The 14,443-nt window shown below is 59.9% G+C and overlaps 2 protein-coding genes across 2 annotated transcripts; one reads left to right on the top strand and one right to left on the bottom strand.

Annotated features, from left to right (window-relative positions):
* Positions 1-5,642: 5,642 nt before the first annotated feature.
* Positions 5,643-9,463, top strand: DAZAP2 (DAZ associated protein 2). The gene is made up of 5 exons (XM_058861083.1): positions 5,643-5,781; positions 6,869-6,981; positions 7,250-7,486; positions 8,758-8,879; positions 9,365-9,463. Coding segments are annotated over exons 1-5 (612 nt in total). The 3' UTR covers positions 9,366-9,463.
* A 767-nt stretch (positions 9,464-10,230) lies between these two features.
* Positions 10,231-14,278, bottom strand: SMAGP (small cell adhesion glycoprotein). The gene is made up of 5 exons (XM_058861251.1): positions 14,264-14,278; positions 11,623-11,764; positions 11,169-11,241; positions 11,000-11,074; positions 10,231-10,917 (listed from the first exon to the last, which is right to left on the bottom strand). Exons 3-5 carry the CDS (start codon positions 11,197-11,199, stop codon positions 10,754-10,756), a joined length of 270 nt encoding a protein of 89 aa, XP_058717234.1. The 5' UTR covers positions 11,200-11,241; positions 11,623-11,764; positions 14,264-14,278; the 3' UTR covers positions 10,231-10,753.
* Positions 14,279-14,443: the final 165 nt, after the last annotated feature.

Raw genomic sequence — 14,443 nt, 5'->3', positions numbered from 1 at the left:
TGTCCCGGGGGATCCCCACTTCGCCGAGCTTCCCCTGGCACTCCTCAACCCCCATTTCTGTGTCCCCCCAGTTTCCCCCACAAACCCAGCGCCCCCCTCCAAGCCCCTCTGCCCCACAGCCCCCACCCCAATCTGTCTTTCCCCCCCCAAATCCTCCTTCCCCCCCTTCCACTCCCCCCGGGGGTCCCGGCAGGACCCCAACAATGCCCTGCCCCTCTCAGCGCTGTTTCTCTTCTCCTACACCCCAAAATCCACCCCCCGCCCCCAAAAATTCCCCCCCCCCAACAGGGCAGTCCCTCCCGTTCCCTGCCCGCAGCTCTCCAGCACCCCCTTCATGGACCCCCCCCTCAATTCCGGGGGTGCCCCTGGGGACCCCACTTGTGCGAGGTCCCCCCAGTACCCGCCAGTCCTCGTGTCCCATTCTGGTGCCCCCATCTGCCCCCCCTCAGCGCGTTCGTGTCCCCCCAATTCTCCTCACTCTCCCCCCCAGACCCAGCGCCCCCCTCGCCTCCCACCCCGGGCTCTCTTTGCCCTTTCCGGGCAGGACCCCAAAAGTGCCCCCAGCCCCCGCCCTGTGTCTCCTCTCCTGCACCCCAAACCTCACCTCCCCCAGCCCCAATTCCTCCTGCCCCCCCCGCCAGTCCCCCCCTTTCCCTGCCCCGGGGCTCTCCAGCCCCTCTTCCCCCTTCCCTACCCCCCAATTCCGGGGTTCCCCCAGAGATCCCCCTGAGCCGAGGTCCCCCCCTGGCACCCCCTAATCCCCCCCAGCCCCCATCCTTCCCCGTGCCCCCCCCAGTGCCTCCGCGTTTCTCCCCAGTTCCTCCCAGTTCTCCCCAATTCTCCCCCCGGCCCCACGGCTCCTTCCGAGCCCCTCTGCCCCTCCAAACCTCCCCTGACCTCCCTTTCCCCCCCAAATCCCGCTGCCCCCCCCGCTGTCCCCCGTTTTCCGCCGTTTTCTCCCCTCCCCGCCCCCCCACCGCTCTTTATCATAAATATATAAATTATGCTAATTACGCCATTGCATATTCACCGCGCCGGGCCCGCCGCCCCCCGCCCGCCCCGGCCCCGCACTCACCGAGCCGGGGGTCGGGGGTCCGGGGGGACCCCGGGGGGGGCGGGGGGGCCCGGGGGGTCCCCGCCGCTCGCGCCGCTCCCGCGATCGCTGCGGTCGCGACGGCGGCGGCGGCACAAAGGGGCGGGGGGCGGCGGGGGGGCGGCGGCGGAGCGGCCCCGGGACCCCGGCCCGGGCCCGGGCCCCCGGCGGGAGCGGTGGGGGCGGGTTATGAGTGGCTCGGTGCCGCGGGGGTCCCGGGAGGGGATTTTTGCCTCTTCCCGGGGTTTTGGGGCTGCTGCGTCATGAACATAATTTATGCGCAGGCCGCTGCCGCAGGGGCGCTCCCGGCCGCGACCGCTGGGGGCGCTGCGAGCGCCGCCGCAGAGAGCCCGGGACCCCCGGGACCCCCGGGACAGAGATCCCGGGACCCCCGGGACCCCCGGGACAGAGAGCCTGGGACCCCCGGGACCCCCGGGACAGAGAGCCCGGGACCCCCGGGACCAACGGGACAGAGAGCCCGGGACCCCCGGGACCCCCGGGACAGAGAGCCCGGGACCCCCGGGACAGAGAGCCCGGGACAGAGAGCCCGGGACCCCCGGGACAGAGAGCCCGGGACAGAGAGCCCGGGACCCCCGGGACCCCCGGGACCAACGGGACAGAGAGCCGGGAACCCCCGGGACCCCCGGGACAGAGAGCCCGGGACCCCCGGGACCCCCGGGACAGAGAGCCGGGAACCCCCGGGACCCCCGGGACAGAGAGCCCGGGACCCCCGGGACCCCCGGGGCAGAGAGCCCGGGACCCCCGGGACCCCCGGGACAGAGAGCCCGGGACCCCCGGGACCCCCGGGACAGAGAGCCCGGGACCCCCGGGACCCCCGGGACAGAGAGCCCGGGACCCCCGGGACCAACGGGACAGAGAGCCCGGGACCCCCGGGACCCCCGGGACCGAGAGCCCGGGACCCCCGGGACAGAGAGCCCGGGACCCCCGGGACCCCCGGGACAGAGAGCCCGGGACAGAGAGCCCGGGACCCCCGGAACCCCCAGGACAGAGACCCCGGGATCCCCGGGACCAACGGGACAGAGACCTCGGAACCCCGGGAACCCCCGGACAGAGACCCCGGGACTCCCGGGAACCCAGAGACCCTCCAGAGACCCCATTGGAACAGAGACCCCCGAACACCCCCTGCGGCCAAAGAGACCCCAGAGCCCCTCCGGAAACCCCCCCCGAGATGCCCCAAGGCCAAAAGCCCCCCCGAGCCAGAGACCCCCCACCACAACAGGACACCCCAGAACCCCCCAGAGCCTGAGACACCGGGGACACCCCCAGAACCAGAAACCAGGGACCCCCGAGCTGCAGAAGCCTCCTCAGCCCCGGGACCCCCAAATCAGAGGTTCCCAGCCCAGACCCCCTCAGAACCCAAGACCGGGAAGTGCCAGGAACCCCCAAACCCTGGATCCCCAATCCTGGACCCCCAAAGTCCCGGACCCCAAAGTGCCAGGACCCCCCCCAAACCCCAGATCCCAAATCCAAGACCCCCCTAAAATCCCAGACCGCCAATTCCAGACCCCCCAAAACTGTGACCCCCCAATCCCAGAGCCCCCCAAGCCCCCGAAGTGTCCGGATCCCCCCAAACGAGACAGGACAAAGGGATGGGGGGGAACAGGGCCAAATATTAATGACCCCACAGCCAGACCGACCCCTCCTCATTAATAATCATTAATATTCATTAATATTCTAATTAGCCCAGGTGCACCTGTTATTGGCGGCCGCGGCCCAGTTCTGCCGGGTTCATTTGCATATGCGCTGCCGTGATTATGAATATTTAATACGAATCGTTAAATAACTACAGCTAGTTAAATCCCAGGCTCGTTTGCATACATTTGCATACATTTGCATAGAGCTAATAGATTGCATGCGGGAAAAAACCCAGCTCTGGTGGGGGGGCGGATTTTAATTAACAAAGACTCAGCTGAGGGGGGCCTTGGGGGCCGGGAGGGACGGGGGGCACTGAGGGGGGGCTGGGCGGGAGGGGGGTCCCTAAATGGGTCTGGGGGTCCCTAAACGGGTCTGGGGGAGGAAAATGGGTCTGGGGGTCCCTAAACGGGTCTGGGGGAGGAGAGGGGTCCCTAAATGGGTCTGGGGGTCCCCAAATGGGTCTGAGGGGTCCCTAAGCGGGTCTGGGGAACTGGGGGGGGAGAGGGATCCCTAAATGGGTCTGGGGGTCCCTAAACGGGTCTGGGGGTCCCTAAATGGGTCTGGGGCTCCCGAAGCAGGGTCTGGGGGTCCCTAAATGGGTCTGGGGGTCCCTAAATGGGGTCTGGGGGGCCCTAAGCGGGTCTGGGGGTCCCAAAGCAGGGTCTGGGGACTGGGGGGGAGAGAAGTCTCTAAACGGGGTCTGGGGGTAGAGGGGGTCCCCAAAGAGGGTCCCAAGGCGGGGTCTGGAGGGGAGGGGGGGGTCTCTAAGTGGTTCTGGACTCCCGAAGAGGGGTCGGGGCCAGGCCTGGGGGCACGGGGGTCCCTAAGAGAGGGTCTGGGGGGTCCCTAAGGGAAGGTCTGGGGGGTCCCGAAGGGAAGGTCTCGGGGGTCCCGAAGGGAAGGTCTGGGGGGTCCCGAAGGGAAGGTCTGGGGGGTCCAGAAGGGAAGGTCTCGGGGGTCCCGAAGGGAAGGTCTCGGGGGTCCCGAAGGGAAGGTCTGGGGGGTCCCGAAGGGAAGGTCTGGGGGGGATCCCTAAGGGAAGGTCTGGGGGGATCCCTAAGGGAAGGTCTGGGGGGTCCAGAAGGGAGGGTCTGGGGGGATCCCTAAGGGAAGGTCTCGGGGGTCCAGAAGGGAGGGTCTGGGGGGTCCAGAAGGGAGGGTCTGGGGGGTCCCGAAGGGAGGGTCTGGGGGGTCCCGAAGGGAGGGTCTGGGGGGTCCCTAAGGGAAGGTCTGGGGGGTCCCGAAGGGAAGGTCTGGGGGGTCCAGAAGGGAAGGTCTGGGGGGTCCCTGAGCAGCATCTGGTCCCACTTTAAAGGTAAATATTATTTTATTTTTTTTTCCCCCATTTTTGTGCAATTTGAAGGGAAGGAAAATTTCCCGCTCATGAATTATTCATGACCACATCCCCACCACCGGGAGGGTAATTTGCATATTCATGCCGCAGCTGCTACATTATTCATGAGCGGCTCCCTCGGCTTTGGGGCTGGAGCCGGATGAAAAGAAGGCGGAAAAGGAGAGATTTGAGTCCTGAAAGTGTGGCTGAAATGAAGAGAGAAGGAGCGGGAAAATCACCCCAAAAAATGGGAATTTTGGACTTTCAGGGAGCGTTTTACAACCTAAGGGGGCTCTTTAATGATACAGAGATATATGGATTATTTATATATAGCTTTATATATGTGATATACATTATATATATTTTATGTACTATATATTGTATATTTTATCAGTACTTGTTGAATTTTCCAATATATTATACTATTATGCTATATACTGTGTATTACATAAATATTTCTTGACATATATTCATATTATACTATATATTATCTTATATATTAATGCATAATTATATGATTTTTAATAATATATTAGTATATTAATGGTTTTATTTATTAATCCTTATTAATATTTATTTCTATATTATACGTTACACTACTGTATTAATTTTTAAAATAGTTATTATTTACTATTTTCATGTATTATTGTAGTATGTATGATATATCTCTAAAGGTTTTATAGATATTTTATAAGTACTTTATAAATATTTAACTGTATTTTATATTAAATTCTTATATATTAATGTGCAAATATAGAATTAGCTATTATTTTATTACCAGTATTTTCTATTGTTCTTTATATTTGAGATTTATTTCATTTTTAAACACCATTTTCCACCCCTGCCTCCCCTGCACCTGAACCGGGGGAGTCCCTCGGTCCCACCTGGGCCAAAACCGGGGGGGCTCAGGGGAACCCCCCTCATCCAACCTCCCCTTAGCGACCCCTCCTCACCTCCAAACCCCGCTTAGGGCGACCCCAGACCCCGCTTAATGACCCCCCCCTCCCTCTGAGCCCCGCCAGCTTTCCCTGGGCACCCCGGGACCCCTCCCCCTCCAGCCGCTCCCTTGGGACCCCCAACCCCTGTTTAGGGACCCCCAATCCCTGTTTATGGACCCCCAATCCCTGTTTAGGGACCCCCAATCCCTGTTTAGGGACCCCCAACCCCTGTTTAGGGACCCCCAGCCCCTGTTTAGGGACCCCCAACCCCTGTTTAGGGACCCCCAGCCCCTGTTTAGGGACCCCCAACCCCTGTTTAGGGACCCCCAACCCCTGTTTATGGACCCCCAATCCCTGTTTAGGGACCCCCAATCCCTGTTTAGGGACCCCCAGCCCCTGTTTAGGGACCCCCAACCCCTGTTTATGGACCCCCAATCCCTGTTTAGGGACCCCCAATCCCTGTTTAGGGACCCCCAGCCCCTGTTTAGGGACCCACAGTCCTGTTTAGGAACCCCTCCCTTGGGACCCCCAATCCCTGTTTAGGGACCCCCCCCCCCTCCAGCCCCCCCTCCCCCCGTTTCCCGCGGCCCCTTTAAGAGCGCGCGGCCCCGCCCCTAGCGCGATGACGTCACGGCGTTCGGTTCCTGCCCCGCTTCCTGCCCCGTCCCTCACCCTCCCCCACGGGCCGCCCCCGCCTCCTCCTCCTCCTCCCGCTCCTCCCGCCGTGACAGCGGGAGCCGCCGCCACCATGAACGGCAAAGGCAAGGCCGGGGCGGGGCCCCTCGGTCCCTTTTACCGGGGCCCCCGCCCCCATCAGGGAGCGCCGCCCCGGCCGCGCGCGGCGCCTTTAAGGGCGCGTGAGGGCGCCGGATGGGCGGGGCCGCACGGGCCGAGGGGGGCGGGGCCACGGTTGTCATGGAGACGCGTGCTCAGCCTCGCTTTGGCCCGGGGGGCGGGGCTGAGACCGGGGTGGGGGAGATACCATGGGAGGGGGCGCCGGGGGGGGTCTGAGGACTTGGGGGGAGATACCATGGGAGGGGGCACGGGGGGGGAGTCTGAGGACTTGGGGGGAGATACCATGGGAGGGGGCACGGGGGGGGAGTCTGAGGACTTGGGGGGAGATACCATGGGAGGGAGGGGGTGACACCGTTGTGGGGACGCTGAGGCCGGGCTGGTGCCATGGAGGGGACGCGGGAGGGGCAGAGATGAGGGGGGAACGGGGGCAGTGATGATGGGGGTACAGGGGCAGTGATGATGAGGGGGGTACAGGGGCAGTGATGATGAGGGGGGTACAGGGGCAGTGATGATGAGGGGGGTACAGGGGCAGTGATGATGGGGGGTACAAGGGCAGTGATGATGGGGTACAAGGGCAGTGATGATGGGGGTACAGGGGCAGTGATGATGGGGTACAGGGGCAGTGATGAGGGGAACGGGGCCGTGATGATGGGGGGTACAAGGGCAGTGATGAGGGGAGGGGTGATCAGGGGCAGTGATGAGGGGGGGGTACAGGGGCAGTGATGATGGGGGGAACGGGGCAGAGATGATGAGGGGGGTACAGGGGCAGTGATGATGAGGGGGGTACAGGGGCAGTGATGATGAGGGGGGTACAGGGGCAGTGATGATGAGGGGGGTACAGGGGCAGTGATGATGGGGGATTGGGGCAGTGATGAGGGGGGTACAGGGGCAGTGATGAGGGGGGAACGGGGCAGTGATGAGGGGGGATTGGGGGATTGATGCCCTGAGGGGGGCACGGGAGTTGTGCCTTTTCCCGGCAGGGCAGTTTTGGGCTCAATCCCAAACCCCCAGACTCCTCGATCCTGGCTCTCCTGACTCGTTTCTCTCTCCCAGGGCCGTTTCCAGGCCAGCCCTCATTCCCCGGCCCGGCCCCCCCCGGGTACCCCCAAACTCTGCCCCTGCTGCAGCCGCCCCCCTACCTTGACCCTGCAGCTGCGTACCCCGAGGTAGGTGGGACACCTGTCCAGGGGGGCATTTACCCCTGGGACCCCTCCTGTCCATAGCCCAGGGAGAGCCCTGGAGCTCACCTGCTTCCCTTGGACAGGGACCCCTCCTTCTCATAGCCCAGGTGACCCCAAACCCCCCATTAAAGCCCAGGGATGAATTCCAGGTGATTCCCTGCTCCTGCAGGTGGCTGAGTCCCCCTGGGTGCTGGATGCACACCTGGATGTGGGATAACACCTGTCTGACTTTGCTGACTTGCTGTTTTTCCAGCTCTACCGTCTCAGCTTCGTCCCCGTGGGCGCTGCCGGCGTCCCCCCCATGTCCCCAGCGTACCCAGGTGCGTCCCTGTACCTGCCCCTGGCCCCGCCGCTGCCCGTGGGGGCTCTGGGCACCCCCGTGGCCTATTTCCCACTGGGACAGGTGTATCCACCGGGATCCACGGTGCTGCTGGAAGGGGGGTTTGACACCGGAGCCAGGCTGGGGACAGGTGGCACCAGCAGCATCCCGGTGAGTGCAGGTGGAGCCACGGAACAGGGGGATTTGGGTGGGGAGGGGCCAGAAGATCACCTGGCCCAGGCCCAGGTGAGTCCCAGCCCGCCTGGCCTTGGGCACTTCCAGGTGGGATCGGGGATTGCGGGTGGCTCTGGTTCACAGCCAGGCTGGGCGTGGCTGGTACTGCCCAAATCTGGGCTGGGGAGGGCAGGGCAAGGGGGGCCTTGGCCACTTGACCTCACCTGTCCCCACACCTGGGCCTGGCGTTTCCTGGGAGCTGGGGGAGGGTCCTGGTCCCTGCTTCCCCAGACTCTCTTGGCTCCCCTTCCCTGGAACCTGAGAGGTTCCTGCTTTCCTGGACCCCAGGTGGCAGCACAGGTGACAGGTGTCCCCTACCTGGCCCAGGTGCCGCAGGCCTCGGAGGTGGGTCAGGGCTGAGAACCCAACGTGTCCCCAGACACTGCTGTGTCCCCAGAGCCCACGGGGGCTTTGTGCCCACCCCAGGTGTGACACCAAGCTTGGCTGTCCTCTCCTGTGGCAGTGACCTTGTCTCCCTCCTGTCACGACACTGACCCTGGCTGTCCCCTGTCATGACAGTGACCTCGGCTGTCCCCATGTTGTGACAGTGACCTCGGCTGTCCCCTGTCGTGACAGTGACCTCGGCTGTCCCCATGTTGTGACAGTGACCTCGGCTGTCCCCGTGTCGTGACAGTGACCTCGGCTCTCCCCTGTCGTGACGGTGACCTCAGCTGTCCCCATGTCGTGACGGTGACCTTGGCTGTCCCCATGTCATGACAGTGACCTCGGCTGTCCCCTGTCGTGACAGTGACCTCGGCTGTCCCCTGTCGTGACAGTGACCTCGGCTGTCCCCGTGTCGTGACAGTGACCTTGGCTGTCCCCGTGTCCTGACAGTGACCTCGGCTGTCCCCATGTCGTGACAGTGACCTCGGCTCTCCCCTGTCGTGACAGTGACCTCGGCTGTCCCCATGTCGTGACAGTGACCTTGGCTGTCCTCATGTCGTGACAGTGACCTCGGCTGTCCCCATGTCGTGACAGTGACCTCAGCTGTCCCCATGTCGTGACAGTGACCTTGGCTGTCCCCATGTCATGACAGTGACCTTGGCTGTCCCCTGTCGTGACAGTGACCTCGGCTGTCCCCTGTTGTGACAGTGACCTTGGCTGTCCCCTGTTGTGACAGTGACCTCGGCTGTCCCCATGTCATGACAGTGACCTCGGCTGTCCCCATGTCGTGACAGTGACCTGTCCCCTCTGTTTGTGTCTTGCAGCCGCCGCCTGCCGGATGCCCCCCGGGTGCCCCCGCGGTGCCCGTCCCGCCCGGAGCCGCTGTCCTGCTGCCCCCGCGCAAGGGGGGCTTCCTGGGGGGGGCTGGGGGCGGCTTCAGCCTCTGGTGAGGGGGGGCCGGGTTTGGGGGGCCCCCCCGCCCATCAGCACCTCCCCCCAGGTACCTGCACCGGGCCTGGGGAGCCCCAAAGGCCGGGGAGGGTCCCCTCCCTGCAGGTGACACGAGTGGGTGACAGGGGAGGGGTTTGGTGAATTGGGGGATCCCAGGGGGTTCATTCACAAATAGGGGTGAGCTCAGCCCCGCCTCTTCCTCATTTACATGCAGATCTAATTAATTAATGGCCTAATTACACCCTGGGGAGCAGTTCCCCTTCCGACACCCTCATCCCTCTGCTGGACCCATCTGGGTCTCCCTTCTTTTTGGGAAAGGTGGATTTTGGGTAGAAAACAGACAAAATCTCCTCTCCAGAGACAAAATAAATTCCCTTCTCAGAGGCAAAAATCTCCTTCCCCACTAATGGGAAGGACCTGAGCCCTTCCCTGCCTCACTCCAGAGGTGCCCCCTCACCCTCTCCCACCTTTCTCTTCCAGAAACATCTGTTCTGTCCTGGGATTTTTTTAACCCACTCTGAGTAATCTTGGATTGTTTGCACTTCAGCTCTAATTAAAGCCATGACCGGTGCCAGGGCCCTGCTGCAGCTCCCGTGGGATTCTCCTGTTCCAGCTAGAACCAGGTTTAACAGATGCTTAATTAGCAAATGCTTGATTTTAACTCAAACCTGGTGTTTTTGCACCCAAATTCCTTAAATCCGAGAGGCTGGTTGCCATCTGTCCCGGGTGTGTGGGAACTGTCAGTGAGCACACAAATCCCTCGGATCATCGGCTCGGTTTGGGGGGTTATCAATGAGTTTATCAATGAGGTGTTTATTGGTGGCTTTATGAATGAGTTTTATGAATGGGATGTTTGTAGGTGGATTTTTATGAATGGGGTGCTCGGAAATGAGTTGTGAATGGGTTTATCGATGTGTTTATCAGTGACTCATGCCTGCATTGATAACCAAACTCCACAAGCTTTCGAGGAACGTTTCAGGGATCCTCAATCGGGTGTTTTTCTTCTTTTTGGTTGTTATTTGATGAAGAAAGAGCTCAGATTCAACTCTATTTTATCGTAATATTTCATTTTAATCTGAATCCGTGTCCAGTGTGTGTGTGTGACCATCCCTGACTGTTCCCCAGCTCGGCTCTCGGACTCTGTGCTGCACTGAACTTGTGGAGTTTTTATACTAAAAACCAAAAATAAAATAAAGATTATTTTGAAAATTTAAATGAAGTAACAAATTTCTGTTTGGCCTCTGAGAACCTCTTTGGCTGCTGCTAGCTGGGGGTTTCCTCACTTCTTTCCTTTTCCCTGCTGGGCTGGGAACTTCCTCTTTCAGGGTTATTATTTTTGGGGGGGTATTTGGGGTTTTTCCTGCCCTCAGGCACCCACATATTCCTTCCATGGTTAGCTTCATAAATTAAGGAAAAAAAAAAAAGCAACAAACCAAGCAAAATCAGCCGGTAGATCCTCAACTTTAGGCAGAACCCCAGGTCCAGGGAATTTAGGTAGATCACAAACTCCAGGAGAATCAGGCAGATCCCAGCTCCAGGATATTTAGGCAGAACCTCAATCTCAGGGACTTTAGGCAGGTTTCAAATTTAGATGGATCCTCAAATCCAGGGAATTTAGGCAGAACCCCAGTGCCAGGAAATTCGGGTAGAGCCCCAACTCCAGGGAATTCAGGCAGATTCCCAACTTAAGATCTCCCAGCTCCAAGAAATTCCCCAAATCCGGGATATTTAGGTGGATCCCCAACTCCAGAAAACTCGGGCAGATCCCCGATGCCAGGGAATTCCGGTAGCATCCTAACTCCTGAAAAAATTTATGTAGACCCCCAGCTCCAGGGAATTTCGGGACATATGCGGATCCCAGGTGCGTCCTTAGATGAAATATTCCTCCTTCTCCTTGGCCGGAGCCTCCTCCCTCGGGGCCGCGTCCGGCTCCGGCTGCTCGTAGGTGCGGTAGGAGCCCTGGTTCCGGTACAGGTAAATCCCGATCACCACCAGCACCGTCAGCAAGGTGAGGAACACCAGGGTGATCACCACTGCGGGGCAAGCACAGGGCACCAGGGCTCAGCCCGGAGCGACCGCAGCGGCCCCGGGCCGGAGCAGCAGCCGCGGCCTCACCTGCGATGACGGCGGTGTCGGCGCCCTCATGGCCAGGGGGGGTGGGAGCCTTCCTCAGGTAGGGGGTGGTCAGGTCTTCCTCGGGACAGGGGAGAGATGGAGGTCAGGGAGGGGCTGAGCCAGGTGGAAAACGTGGGAAGAGCTCGGAAAAGCGGCTCCAGGTGCTCACCTGAGCTCAGGTGGGGCTGATCCCCCTCCATCGCATCGGCTCCTTCCAGGTGAAGGTTTGGGGTCCTTCAGAGCTGCCAAAAATAGCGATAAAAGCGGTGAGTTCCCACTCAAAGCCCCATCACCTGTGCTCAGGTGGGGCTGAGATCCCTCCTTCCAGTGGCTCCTTCCAGGTGAGGCTCTGGATTCCTTCGGAACTGCCAAAAACAGGGATAAAAGTGGTGATTTCCCACAAATCTCCCCGAAAAGCTCCGCGCGAGGGGGGTGGTGCCGCACCAGTAACGCACTGGTACCACTGGAGCTGGGGTCGGAGCCGGGGCAGGGAAGAACCAGCCCCCGACTGGATTCGCTCCTAAATTTTGAGAGCTTCAAAGTGCCTGAAAGTCCTTGAAAATGCCCTAAATCCTGAGCTGGAGGTCGATGCCGCAGCCGGGACGTGGAACTGCCGGACCCACCTTGGCTGTGCCCGGTGGGGACCCCCGGGACCCTCCCGAGTGTCCCGGCCGTGGCTCCGGGGCTCGGGGCCGGTGGCTCCGGCGCTCGGGGATTCCGTGACTCAGCGCGGCCGGGAGAGAATCAGATCTCATTTGTTTGGGGCTTTTAAAAAAAGAGGAAATCGAGCGGCGGGAGCGCGGCCGCGGGGCAGGAGCGGGGCGTGGCTGGGAATCGGGAATTGGGGCCGGGGGGGAAATCCTTGGAATTGGGGCTGGGAATCGGGGCCGGGGGGGAAATCCCGGGAATTGGGGCCGGGAATCGGGGCCGGGGGGGCAATCCCGGGTATTGGGGCCGGGGGGGCAATCCCGGGTATTGGGGCCGGGGGGGAAGTCCCGGGAATTGGGGCCGGGAATCGGGGCCGGGGGGGAAATCCCGGGAATTGGGGCCGGGGGGGCAATCCCGGGTATTGGGGCCGGGAATCGGGGCCGGGGGGGCAATCCCGGGTATTGGGGCCGGGGGGGAAATCCCGGGAATTGGGGCCGGGAATCGGGGCCGGGGGGGAAATCCCGGGAATTGGGGCCGGGAATTCGGGAATTGGAACCGGGAACTGGGGAAGCGAACGTTCCCCTCCCCGCAGCGGGACAGGGAGGGGCGGGGACCCCGAGCAGGCAATGCCCGGCTCGGACTGGCAGGAGCCACTCATTAAATTCAGTTTTACTTAAAATCTGCTCTGCTTTAATCCAGTTTTAATTTAAACCCAGCTTTGCTTTAAACCTGGTTTTGCTGTAAGACCAGTTCTGCTTTAAAACTAGTCCCATATTAAACCCTGCTTTGTTTTAATAGTTTCATTTTAAGCTCTGTTTTGTTTGAAACCAAGCTCTGCATTAATCCCAACTTTGTTTTAAACCCGATTTTGCCTTAAATCCAGCTTTGCTTTAAACCCAGCTTTGCATTAAACCCGATTTTATTTCCAGCACAATTTTGCTTTAAGCCTAGTTTTAATTTAGTCCAGCTTTATGTTAAACCCAGCTTTTCTTTAAACTTGGTTTTGCTTTAAACCCAACTTCACTTTAAGTCCAGCTTTTCATTAAACACAGCTTTGAATTAAACCTGATTTTGCCTTAAGAACGGCTTTCCTTCAAACACAGTTTGCTTTAAACAGTTTTGCATTAAATGAGTTTTGCATAAATTAAAGAGTTGCTTTAATCCCAGCTTTGTTTGAAACTTGGTTTTGCTTTAAACCCAATTTTGAATTAAACAAAGTTTTTCTTTAAACAGTTTTGCTTTAAATCTAGTTTTGTTTTAACCCAGCCCTTCGTTAAACCCAGCGTTGCTGTGAAGCTCTCCCGGCTCTGGGCCTTTCCCAAAGGCAGCCATGACCTTCCCATGGAGCAGCTGCTGCTCCCGGGCAGCTTCAGAGCGAAAACTGCGTCTGATTTCCCCAAAAGAGACTGGGATTTAATAGAAAAAGAGGAAAAGGTGCTGCTGGGTGGAACGGGAGCTGGTCCGAGCCTTAGGGAGGGTTTCTTGGCAAGGATCCGGCATTAGCAGTGGGAAACATGAACCAGTTCTGTGCCCCAGCACCCAAAAAATGGAATCCTGCGACCCACAGCACCTGAGAAATTGAATCCTGGGACTCACCAAAGGTTTAAAGCGAGTTTGATCTGAGGGAAAAGTTTGATTTCCATCAAACCATGCGTGGTCATGGAAGTGGAGCTCCTTGTGCTCTCTCCTGGGGCAGGGATGCTCCCTGTGGATCCCCCTCAGTGCTCCCTCCTCGGGATCGTGGGAAGGAACTGGCGCTTCCCAACACAGAAACCCGCGGGGTTTTTGGCAGTGCCAGGCTGGGATCCAGCCCGGAAGAGGGGGGCTGGCAGCAGGAGTGAATCATTCCCAGCAAACTGCATCCCGACGGATTTCCATGTGTTTTTAAAGCAGGGTTGTGAAAAACCCTCATCTTCCTCATTCCTGCGCTCCGGCCCAGTGGCTCCAGAGCTGTTCCCAAGGGAAACTCTGCCCTGCACCGCTGCTCCCGTCCTGAAAACTCCTCCAAGGAGCGCTGGGGATGCAGCCCCCCCATCCTGATCCCCATTCCCGGTGCCTGGAGGATGGGAGGAGAATCCCCACAGGGATTTTTTAGGGGTGCTTGGCGGTGCCTTCACAGCCCCCCCATTCCCATCCCACTTCCATTCCCACTCCCAGCGGATGGAGGATGGGATCATCCCCACAGGTTTCGTTTGGGGGTGCTCAGCAGCCCCTTCCCAGCCCCCCCTCCCCGCCCCAGCGGGTGGAGGGCGGGGATTTGCTGCTCACCCTCGTTTCTTCTCAGTCACCTTGGGATGATCCCCTGGGATCAGCACTTTGCTCCCCCTGTTTCTCCCTCAGCTTTCCTGCCGGATTTCCTGGTTTCAGCCTCTCCCTAAGGCAGGATCCGGCCTTTTCCCTCCCCTTCCACCCCAAATCCAGCTGGAAAATGCCCGGCCGAGCCCCGACATTCCGGCTTCACCCCAGACCAGCCGCACACCCTGTCCCTCATTGCAGGGCTCTGGTGCCTCCGTATCCAAATCCCTGTGTCTGGTGTAGGAATCCCCTGAAACCCCCCAGGGAATGGGAATTTCGGGGGGCATCGCAGGATCCAGGTCACACTCCTGCAGCTCTTACCTGCCGGCACCATGTGCGGCTCCAGGTGAAGGCGCTGCCCAGGTGAAGGCGTTGCCCTTTTCATTCCTCACTTTTCCAGTTCGGCCGGAATGAGGATCAACCCCCAGGATTCCTCCCCCGTTAACCCCTCTCTGGCTACGGGGCCAATCCATCACCCCCGAGATTGGGAATGGGGCTTTG

This window comes from Poecile atricapillus, chromosome 35 (assembly GCF_030490865.1).
Source record: "Poecile atricapillus isolate bPoeAtr1 chromosome 35, bPoeAtr1.hap1, whole genome shotgun sequence".
Lineage (NCBI taxonomy): Eukaryota > Metazoa > Chordata > Aves > Passeriformes > Paridae > Poecile > Poecile atricapillus.
Note: the sequence above shows the minus strand (reverse complement) of the source record. Positions and strands in the feature narration are given on the sequence as shown.

Excerpts from the sequence above, each read along its gene's own strand:
- SMAGP (XM_058861251.1), bottom strand. The coding sequence starts at position 11,199 with ATGGAGGGGGATCAGCCCCACCTGAGCTCAG. Across the intron at positions 11,075-11,168 it reads TCAGCCCCACCTGAGCTCAG|ACCTGACCACCCCCTACCTG; the intron begins GTGAGCACCTGG and ends GTCCCGAGGAAG. Across the intron at positions 10,918-10,999 it reads CGACACCGCCGTCATCGCAG|TGGTGATCACCCTGGTGTTC; the intron begins GTGAGGCCGCGG and ends CTTGCCCCGCAG.
- DAZAP2 (XM_058861083.1), top strand. The coding sequence starts at position 5,643 with ATGACGTCACGGCGTTCGGTTCCTGCCCCGCTTCCTGCCCCGTCCCTC. Across the intron at positions 5,782-6,868 it reads CGCCACCATGAACGGCAAAG|GGCCGTTTCCAGGCCAGCCC; the intron begins GCAAGGCCGGGG and ends TCTCTCTCCCAG. Across the intron at positions 6,982-7,249 it reads CTGCAGCTGCGTACCCCGAG|CTCTACCGTCTCAGCTTCGT; the intron begins GTAGGTGGGACA and ends CTGTTTTTCCAG.